General features: G+C 46.8%; 1 protein-coding gene across 1 annotated transcript; it reads left to right on the top strand.

The window, feature by feature from the left end:
* The first annotated feature begins 3,056 nt into the window (after positions 1 to 3,056).
* On the top strand, positions 3,057 to 4,111 carry LOC133759202 (late cornified envelope protein 1A-like). The gene is made up of 2 exons (XM_062190147.1): positions 3,057 to 3,083; positions 3,734 to 4,111. The coding sequence occupies exons 1-2, from the start codon at positions 3,057 to 3,059 to the stop codon at positions 4,109 to 4,111; spliced, it is 405 nt and encodes a 134-aa protein (XP_062046131.1).
* The last annotated feature ends 7,087 nt before the right edge of the window (positions 4,112 to 11,198 follow it).

The raw sequence follows: 11,198 nt of genomic DNA on the forward strand, positions 1-11,198 counted from the left end.
GCCAGCCGCCTGCAGTGTCGGCATCCCATGTGGGTGCCAGTTCAAGTTCCCGCTGTTTTACTTCTGATCCAACTCCCTGCTAATGGCCTGGGAAAAGCAGCAAAAGATGCCCCAAGTGCTTGGGCCCCTGCACCATATGGGAGATCCAGATGGTTCCTGGGTTCTACCTGGACCAGTGAACCAGCAGATGGAAGATCTCTCTCTCTCTCTCTCTCTCCCCCTTCTCTCTAACTTTTGAGTAAATAAATAAATCTTTTAAAAAGCAATTTATAATACATCATAAAGGTTTTGAAATGAAGGGGAACAAACTTAAACTTGCTAATGTGAAAACTTCCATCTCCAGAAGGAAGTGTAGGGTTGAGGAGCAGAGGGAAGTTGATAGAGCTGGAGCTGCCTCCTATTCCCTGAGATCATGATGGGAGGATGTGAGAACAGATGTCCTTGATGGATGGATGGATGAGTGACCTCAAAAAACCACTCCTTTGTCATTAAACATTTCTCCTATTGAAATGCTAATCAGCCAATTTGAACCTAAGAGCCACGGTTTGAAAACGAGTCCTCACACTGTCGCAACCATGCTGCTGATTTATGACCTATGCCTAACTCGGATGAGCTGACATCTGGGTGCTTCCTTGTCTAGAAGTCAGGGGCATGACTCAATGCATCTTGGTTCCATCATCCCAGGAATCAGTGAGCTGGGCGTGTGAGAGGCGCTACCTGTGTGAGCCAGGGAATCAGTATCCCGTCCTCTCCTGCAGTAACTAAGTCCCTTGAGACAATCTGGGAGCAAGTCACACAGATAACACAGAGGCAGAGCTCAGCCAGCAACGTCTTAGGGTGGATTGCACATGTGACTTCCATGACTCACGTGGAGGAGACACGTTCTCAGGGGCGTGAGATGCTCATGAAACGATTGTGTCCATACACCTGCTCTCAGTGCTGACGCAGATACAGACATTATAACCGCAGCCTGCTCTTTCGAGCTAGTCAGTCTCATTCCAGAGATCAACCACATGCAGCAAAGCACAAGGAAGGCAGGGATCAGCCTGCACAAAGTGGAGTTAACAGACAAAGTCAGCTTAGGGAACTTCTTCAGCCAGTAAAGCCCCTGAGAAGATTTCATTTAATGATAGCAGAAGTTTATAAATTATTATCCACACTGGGATACGCCTGAGATTGAAGAGAAGGACTGTAATAACATATGCTGAAACAAAAGCATAATCTTTGGCAAACTCAAATGTGTGGTCACCCTATTTAATAAACTTAGACTATTATTTCCCAAAGAGTTATAATGAAGAAGAGCTAGAGTGAGATACCAGTAGAGTGGGAGATGAGAGTCAACAAAGTATACACACACACAAGCACACACAGAATCACTAAAAAATCCATGTGTGCATGCTTCTATAAGCGCAGTCATTAAGTCTCTGTGCTATTTATTTGCATATGCATAACCACACATTTACAGTGTGGGACTACATGGGAACCGGCTTCACCCTTCCCCTCACGCTGGAGATATTATTAATGCATCGCGTTGCCCCAGCCTCTGGGGGATTTGAGATTCTCCCTCAGCATTTCTGCTGAGGATGGAGAGGATTTCTCCTCAAACGCTGCTCCTGGCTTCACCGTATCTTCTTCTAACTCACTGGGCATGTTTTGGGGAATCTCACCATAGCACTATATGTCAACTGAAGCAGATGTGACCCCTGACCTTTCCCTGCATCAGCTGGAAGTGGAAGGTCGAAAAGCGTTCCCAAGCAGAGAAGGAAGGGGTGAAGAGCCAGGGTAGAGAACTGCCCCCCCCACCCCAGGTCATTCTAGAGCGTCCCTGGACGGGCACCTGGCTGACCCCACCCCCTCCAGGCTGCCCACGCAGGGCAGAGCTCCCATCCTCCGCACATCTCCTCTCCTGGCTGTGTTCCAGACCGAGTCAAGCACATCCCTGGACTCTGGGGGAGAGAGGAGTGTTAAATACACAAACACACACACAAAGTACATGAATAACTGAAAAACCCGGATGACCCCCAAAGCCACGTTGTCTATGCTTAGAAAGCAGAGTAGAAACATCTGTCCTCCTCTGGAAACAAGCATGTAGACAGCTCAATTTTGAGAGTCCATCACACTAGCCACCTTCTACCAGACACTTTCCTTATATTATTCCTTACAATATCCCTGTGAGATTTTTTAAAAAATTTCTGTCTGTACTTTATGACCTAGGAAACAAACAACAGGAAAAACCTAGACATGAGTCAAGTTAAGTGATTTTCACGGGACACACAGTTACCAAGTGGCAGAACCAGGACTGTTCCTTAGGTCCATCTGACTCCTAGATGGGTTACACTAGAGTTAAGGACAAGAGAATAACTTTCACCTCTTGGAATCACAGCATGTCTGTTGTAGCTATTCCACTCTGCCTTTACAGTATAAATAGCCAAGGAGGGCGAGTGTTTGGTACCATCAGTAAGATGATGCCCAGGGGCCAGCATCCCACTTCAGAGTGCCTGGCTCTGCTTCTCATTCCGGCTTCCTGCTGGTGTGCACCCTGGGAGGCAGCAGGTGATGGCTCAAAGTACTTGAGTTCCTGGCGTTCCTATGAGAGTCTGCGTGGAGTTCCTGCCTCCTGGCTTGGGCTTTGGCCTGGCTCAGCTCCAGCTTGTTACAGGCATTTGGGGAATGAAACTATGGATGGGAGATTTTTGTCTGTGTCTCTGCTTTGAAAATAAATAAAAATAAATGAGTAAGGAATGGGTGTGTCTGGGTTCCAAAAAATAAAAATCTGTGGCTATTGAAATTTAAATTTCATATTATTTTTGTGTGTCATGAAATATTCTGATCTCCCTTTTTCCACTGTTTAAATTTCTGACAGCCATTCTTTGCTCATAAGACTACAACAAAGATTGGTGTATAGGTGAGATGAGGATCATCCAGTCATCGCCTGTCCCTGGGCCATGTGGGCATCAGGAGGCGGGTCCCCCATGCCTGTCTCACACCCAAGGAGTAGGGTCCTGGGCCAGGATAAAAGAGCTCAGGACCGGAGACCCTCCATCTGCTCACCTCCCATGGCCCCTGTGCTGCTGGGCTCCCTGGTGAGTGTCCACTGAGAACAGAAGGAAGGACCTCCACAGAGGAGGTCAGACCAGAGCAAGAGGGGAGGCTGGGCAGGGCCTCGGGGATGAAGGCCGCATTGTCAGAGGAGGAGAGGTAGGGTCCCCTCTGAAGCCCCAAGCCTGGCCCTGCCTGCAGAGGAAGAGCTGGAGCCGGGCACAGGGCACCTGCGAGCTCCCTGTGCTTAGGAAACCCATAGAGCTGTGGATCTGACATCTGCTCACAAGCCTGTCACACTGAGACCTGAAAGGCCGTGGCTCAACAGGCCAGCCCTCAGCCCGAGCAGGTGCTGATGGGAGGAGGAATTGCTTTTTTCTAAGACATATTCTCGCTTAAATAACCTGCAAATTTGGGCAGTCAGAGTGCGAACACAGATGTAGAGTAATGTCCTCCTGAAAGAATGCATCTTTGACTCTTAGACATGTTTCATAAAATAGTTTGATCTTAGTTTACTGTAAAATAGATGGACACTCTTGTGTGGCATACAAAGCTCTCTTGAGCTTATGAAAGCGGTGGCATTGCTGATGTGTGGAGGTGATGCTTCTGTGATTGGGAGGGATGCTGAGAAGGTCAGAAGGGGCAGGGTGGCCTCTGTGGCCAGGGGCTGACCCGCTGTTTGGCTCTTCTTCAGCTCTCCAACGTCTACCCACCTGCCCAGCAGAGCCAGCAGCAGTGCCAGCCCCCTCCCAAGTGCCTCCCCAAGTGCCCTCCCAAGTGCCAAGCCCCCAAATGCCCCCTAAAGTATCCCCCTAAGTGTCCCCGAGTGTCTTCCTGCTGCGGCCCCAGCTCCGGGAGCTGCTGTGGCTCCAGCTCCGGGGGCGGGGGCTGCTGCAGCTCTGGGGGCGGGGGCTGTTGCCTGTACTACTACAGGCTCCTCAGGTTGCAGCAGAGCTCGGGCTGCTGCAGCCAGCGCTGGGGGGCTCCAGCTGCTGCGGAGGGGGCGGCAGCCAGCAATCTGGGGGCTGCTGCTGAGGGGGAGCCCAACTTCCTCTTTCTCCTCACTGCCTGAGTGTGGGAGAGGCCTGGGAAAAGCTTGAACTAGTGATTCTGTCTGGCCTGTTGCCTGGAAGCCCAGACTGGGCCCTGAGACACCGTTTGTAGGCCTCCTTCCCCCAGCCCTGCAGCTTTCCACAGTGCTAGTGTTGTGCTCAGATCGTCGGATTCCAAAACACCGCCAGAGACTTGAACACACCGAAACTCAAGAGCAAGGTTTATTTCGGAAGTACTGAGAAGGCACCTGCACAACCAGCTTTTACTATGCCCTTACTATCCATTATACTAGTGCTATCATTATTTTAATGTAACCTGAAGTGTAACCACGTTAGCTTGTTAGGCAACCATTAGTAAAAAGAAGCAATGCTAGATGTCTTTGATGTTGAGCTAAGTAACCCAGTGACTATATTAAGCTGACCCCTGCCCGTTTCTGGCACTCACTATCGCACACTTCTCCTCCCTCCATCTGGCCAGATGTGATCCTACCCTGATCCAGGTCCAGGAATGTAAAGTAATTATCTATACCTATAGGGTTCAAAGCTTTAGATAACAACCAGCCACTACCCCGGAGTCAGCAGCTGCAATGTCGGGACTTATCAGAAGTGTCAACTTGATCTACAGCATTCCCTTAACACTTGCTTGTACATGATAATAAAAGCTCTGTAAGAATTAGGCTCGGGGCTTCTCGGGGGGCTTCCTCTCCTGGAGGCACTGAGAGGCCCGGGTTCGAACTCGTAATAAAAACGACCCTGCTTATTAGCTTCAACTTCGGTCTCTGGTGGTGTGACTTTCGGGGGACCACGGACTGCGGGCATAACAGTACAAGCTGCAGCAGGGACCCCGTCGACTCAACCGCGCAGTGGAGGGCAGAGGAAGGCCCTGGGCCGTGCTTGGGAGCCTCTCTTAAAGCTGGGTTATGTCATCAAGGGGTGTGGGGTAACAGTGGATTGGCTGGGGTCACCTCTGGTGCTTCCTGATCCAACGTGGTTGTTCCTGTTTGGGTCAGACCCAGGAGATTTCCTTATATGGTGAACGCTAGCAAGCTGTTCCATTGTAACTTTCGGTTTCCCCAGAGTGATGCTGCTTTTATGGGAAGTGGGGCCTGCCTCTCTGAATGGAGGCACTTTTTCTAAACATAGTTACTCCGGCCCTTCACTAGGGACTGGGCTGGTCCAAAACCGGGAGCCAAGAAATCAGTCTGGGTCTTCCAACTGGGTGGCGGAGACTCAAGCACTTGATCAACTTGGGAGATCCTGTTGTCTCCCAGGGTGTCCATTATCAGGAAGCTGGGATTGGAAGTAGAGTCCAGACTTGAAGACAGGCACTTCAGTATGGGATAAGGGGATCCCAAGTAGCTTCCTAACCATTGCACCAAATAGCCACTGTTTTTGCACATTTATAAACTGGCTTATTTGATTCTTACCACTTGTATGAGTTCCTTTTTAATTTTTTTATTTTATTTTTTAAAGAATTTATTAATGCATTAGGTTTTCAGTCAATGCAAATGCCTAATAATTACTACAACACAATTCTCATCAATTATTATGTCAATGTGATATTAATACAAAGAGAACAAATTCAATGCACTTCATAAATACAGTTCTAATAACATAATAATGCTTCCCTCCCTCCCTCCCTACCTACTCTTTCTTTCTTTCTTTTTCTTCCTTCCTTCCTTTCTTTCTTTCTTTTTTTCTTTCTCTCTCTCTCTCTTCCTTCCTTCCTCCTTCCCTTCCTTCCTTCCCTCCTTCTTTCCTTCCTTCCTTTCATCTATGGTTTTATTTTTTATAATTGTTAAAAGGAATTTGCCAAACTGGAGAAAAGCAAAGAAACATGACCAATTTGCTTGGTGCTGGATTCAAAAGGCAAAGATAAAACAATATTCTCTCTGAACTATTTTCAGTTTGATATCAGTAATTGCTCCTTCAATTCCACAAGATGGCAATTTAATGACATGAAAGTTAGGTGCATTGAGTCTCTAAAAGACACTAACTTGCTAGTCAAGAGGTTTATATTCAGTATTTTTTTTATAGGCAAAGTTAGACAGTGAGAGAGAGAGACAGAGAGAAAGGTCTTCCTTCCGTTGGTTCACCCCCCCAAATGGCGGCTACGGCTGGCGCGCTGTGCCGGTCCAAAGCCAGGAGCCAGGTGCCTCCTCCCAGTCTCCCAGCGGGTGCAGGGCCCAAGCACTTGGGCCATCCTCCACTGCCTTCCCGGGCCACAGCAGAGAGCTGGACTGGAAGAGGAGCAACCAGGACAGAACCGGCGCCCCAACTGGGACTAGAACCCGGAGTACTGGCACCGCAGGCAGAGGATGAGCCGTGGCACCGGCCAAGAGGTTTATATTGATCTGCTGGCTAAGCTATGAGATCTCATAGCCAAGACTTAACTTCCAATGTTTTTGATGAAACTGTGTTGCTGACTCACTGTATGCATACAAGTCAGGTCAGTTGGGGGTTTGGGTGTTGCTCTGCAGAGAGACAGAGGTGTGGACCAGTTGGCAGCCCCAGCATCCTAGATTCAGCTTCCCAAAGATTGAGCTTCCAAGACAACCTACCGTTGTGAGAACCAAGGAGCCAAAATTCTGACCGCTCTCCCACTACCAGGCCTTTGGAACAACCTGAGCAAGAGAACAGTGTCAACCAGATGATTCAGTGACCAATACCTCAGAGAGATGCAGTCCACACTCCTCACTCTGCTTGGCTCAAGGTGTAGACTAAGAGAATGACTTACATCATAAGACGTAGCTATTTATAAACTGTGACATCAATGCTAATACTAATGAGAGGATGTAAAAGGTATTAAACAACTGCTGTATACACACACACACACATATATTCCTATGTTGAATTAATGGAGGTATAGAAATCTGCATCCCAGCCAGATTGTCAAGAGATTGTTATACTCTCATTTTAAGGGATATGCCACACCAAAGATGAAGAGAACAAGTGAGATTGAGCTGCATCCTCCAAGAAGGGCACAAGCCAAGCATGTACTGCTGGGAGAAGCATAATTTGGTGCAGGAAACCATCTGGTTCAGCTCAGAACATTTCTGAGGGTGGTGGGACAATGATTAAACCAGAGATAGAGCATCAGGTAATATTTCACAGCAGGGTTCTGGAGTTATCCCCTTCAGCTGTGTGCAGTCCTGAACAAGACTTTGCTAATGCGTTAGTGTTAATTTCATGGGAATGGGCAAGTTCTTTCTTAGATCCTATATGGGAACAGAATCATGAAAAGACCACAAGGGTTTGGAGGTGGAATGCTGTCAGATTCTAGGCACTTGTAAATGCTTGAGGCTCTGAGAAAGACAGCACATAAAAGCAATCTAAACTATTGATACGTCTCTCTCTGAAAGTGTAGTTCAGGGGCTAGCGCTGTGGTATAGTGCGCTAAGCTTCTGCCTGCAGTGCCAGCATCCAATATAGGCGCTGGCTTGTGTCCCAGCTGCTCCTCTTCCAATCCAGGTCTCTGCTTATGGCCTGTCCCTCTCTCTCTCTCTCTCTTTCTGTAATTCTACCTTTCAAATAATTTTTAAAAAGTCTCTAAATGTGTGTTCACCACATTTTGGTTAGGTCATTGTGTCTGTTGTGACCTAGAGATTATTTCAAGTTATGGGCATTCAGCCTCTGCCAGGGTCAAGAGAGAAGAGGGTGCGTCTAAAGCCACTTATTCACAGTAGGATTTTGGATTTTTCTCTTCATTAATGTGCTACATTGTGCATGATTTTTGTAATAATTTAGTGTTGATTATTTATGGAGATGGAAGAATCTTTTCCTAAATCTCATGCTGGAACAGAATCAAAGAGGCCCTTTTCTCCTAACCTTGGGCTCTGTCAGCAGGAAGAGACTGGAGGCACCTAATAGATGTGGATATAGAATGTCCATTTTCCATTCCCATTCATTCTCACCACTCCGACTCACATGCACACATTGTATCATTAGTCAGGGCGATTCAGAGGAGCCTAACCTACACAGAGGGAGAGAGCCATGCTCAGGAATTGGCTCATGCCATAGTAGTTCAGGGAGTCTGAAATTTACAGACAAACCAGCAAGCTGGCAACCCAGAGAAGGGCTGACTGTGCAATCTTGAGTCTGAATGCAGTCTGGAGGACTCTCTTGCTCTTCAAAGGACCTAGGTCTTTTCTTTTAGGGCCTTCAACTCATTCATGAAGACTTATATATTATGGAGGGCAGTTGGCTTCACTCAAAGTCTATTGATTTGAACATTAATTATATCTAAAAAAATCTTCACAGCAACATCTCGAATGGTGTTTGAACGCTGGATAGCACGTACCATCACTCTATGTTGACACCTAGGTTAACCGTTACAGTCTACCTCTTGTCAACCTGGTTCCCATACACATCTATTTGAACCAGACATTTTCAAAAAGATTTATTTATTCACTTGAAAGGCAGAGTTACAGAGAGGAAGAAGCAGAGAATGAGAGAGAGCCAGAGCTGTGCTGATCCGAAGCCAGGTGGGTGCTTCTTCCCAGTCTCCCACGAGGGTGCTGGGACCCAAGGACTTGGGCCATCCTCCACTGCTTTCCCAGGCCATAGCAGAGATCTGGATCGAAAGTGGAGCAGCCGGGACTCGAACCAGCGCCCATATGGGATGCAGAAGCTGCAGGTGAGGGCTTAACCTACTAGGCCACAGCAACAGCCCCTGTCCTGGATTACTTTCCTCTGTGCCCTCCTACTCCCCTCTCTGAGCCTCGAACAGATGCTTTGATGTGTGCAGATATTTCCCTCTTTGCAAATCTTTCTATTGAATCCTAATTGATCAACACTACCCTAAAAACCAACAGAGAATATAAGAAATTGTTTCTTAATTATTAAGTGAGGAACAGTATGTCATAAATAAATAATTTATGACATTTTTAAGAATGTTATAGATATCAGGCCAGCTTAACAGGCTAATCCTCCGCCTTGTGGTGCCGGCACACCGGGTTCTAGTCCCGGTTGGGGCGCCGGATTCTATCCCGGTTGCCCCTCTTCCAGGCCAGCTCTCTGCTATGGCCCGGGAGTGCAGTGGAGGATGGCCCAAGTGCTTGGGCCCTGCACCTGCATGGGAGGCCAGGAGAAGCACCTGGCTCCTGGCTTTGTATCAGCACGATGAGCTGGCCGCAGTGGCCATTGGAGGGTGAACCAATGGCAAAAAGGAAGACCTTTCTCTCTGTCTCTCTCTCACTATCCACTCTGCCTGTCAAAAAAAAAAAATGTTGTAGGTATCATTATATTTAAAACTACACATTGAGAAGCTAGATGACATAAAACTCAAGTATTTGTGGCAAAAAAAAAAAACCACACATAAGGAAAAAAGATAGTCAAGTAGGAGAAAATATAATACATATACCACGTAAGGTTGATATCCCTAATATAGGAACAATGTTATAAGCTAAAAAGATAAACAAAAATAAACCCCTGTGGACTGAGAGCACAGGGGGTTTTCCCTTTCTTACTCACACATTCACACAGTTGTGCACATACACAAAAGAGAGAGCATGGAGTTTCCGAATCTTCAAGTAAATGCAAAGGAAGCACTAAAGAAGTATCTTACACTGGGATGCAGGTGATCAGATTCATTTATGTGTTTCAAATTAGTAGCACCAGAATTACTCAGTGTGTGTGAGAGTTTGTGGTCACACACATCCACATTTCGGGCTGGCAATAAAAAGTAATACAGCTGTTCCAGATGACAACATGTAGAGGGCACTCAAAAAGGCTCCTGGAAAATAGAATGAAAGATATGACTATGGGGCTGGGGCTGTGACGCAGCCGGTAAAGCCACCACCTGCAGTGCGGGCATCCCATAAGGGCGCCGGTTCAAATCTCGGCTGCTCCACTTTCTATCCAGCTTCCTGCTAATGGCCTAGGAAAAAGCAGCAGAAGATGGCCCATGTGTTTGGGCCCCTACCACCCACGTGGGAGACCCTGCTGAAGCTCCTGGCTCCTGGTTTGGGCCTGGCTCAACCCTTGCCATTGCAGCTATCTGGGGAGTGAAACAGCAGATGGAAATTTCCCTCTCTTTGTCTCTGTCCCTCTCTCTCTGTAATTCTGACATTCAAATAAATAAATAAATAAATAAGTAAATAAATAGTTAAAAAGATAGGATTATTTTAGTGCCAAAAGTGTTTGAAATTCATTCTTTTTTTTCATAACATGTATATTCTACAAACTTTGTGAAGAGTGAAAAATTCCATTTGGTGAATATTTTGCCCCCAAATGAATTTAAATTTTAATTTCATTTCCATAAACTTTTAAAAATACTTTGTATTGACATGTAATGAATTTACACTTAGAGTGAAAATATCCTTTTATGAAATCATTCTTCCAAGTATTAGTCAAAGGAAATAAACATGATTCAGGAGAGAGAAATACCTAAGAATATTCTGTGTTGCAAAGTAGATACAATAAGAGTTCTTCAAGTTACCAGGACACAAGTCCACACATCATGAGAGGCCTAGTATCATGCCCTAACCACCGTACCACTCTTTGGGATCCCTGCAAAAATGCAGAACCTGAATCCATTCACAAAGAGCCCCCAGGCAACGCAAGCTGAGATGCATTCAACAAAACCAGTGGCTCTTTAAAAGGTCAATGCCATCCCTACAAGGGATCCTGGACTGGGTTCTCAATGACAGAAATTTTGTTTTGCTATGCAGTAGTGCAAGTGGAAACATTTGAAGTTCTTTATACAGTGAAGTCTTAGGGCAACCAAGAGCAGACAACAATGACGAGACAGTACAAACAGCAATCAGTCAAGGCCAAGCCCATGCAGGTTTCAGGGTTTATTGTTATACATCAGGCTGCAGAGCCACAGAAGATCTGTGGTTCTCTGGGCAAGGTAGTCGCACATATGGGAATGAGGTCAGCAGCAAACAGTCTTTGGAAAAGTCTGGGCTCCTGGACCTAGAGATGGAAGGCCGTTCTAGGCTTGAGGTCCACTGTCACCAAGGCCTCTGGGCAATATGGGCTGGCTCAGCAGCAGGGGCAAGAAGAGGGGAAGCTGTTTGGCCATTTGTTGCCTCCGTGTCTCTTCTTCCAGGCTCAGGCTCCCCTCAGCAGCAGCCCCCAGATGACTGGCTGCCGCCCCCTCCG

The sequence above is a fragment of the Lepus europaeus genome, chromosome 5 (genome assembly GCF_033115175.1).
Source record: "Lepus europaeus isolate LE1 chromosome 5, mLepTim1.pri, whole genome shotgun sequence".
Taxonomy (NCBI): Eukaryota; Metazoa; Chordata; class Mammalia; order Lagomorpha; family Leporidae; genus Lepus; species Lepus europaeus.

Bases quoted from the DNA above. Each gene is read 5' to 3' on its own strand.
- LOC133759202 (XM_062190147.1), top strand. From the start codon at position 3,057: ATGGCCCCTGTGCTGCTGGGCTCCCTG. The intron at 3,084-3,733 runs GTGAGTGTCCAC...GCTCTTCTTCAG, and splicing joins CTGTGCTGCTGGGCTCCCTG to CTCTCCAACGTCTACCCACC.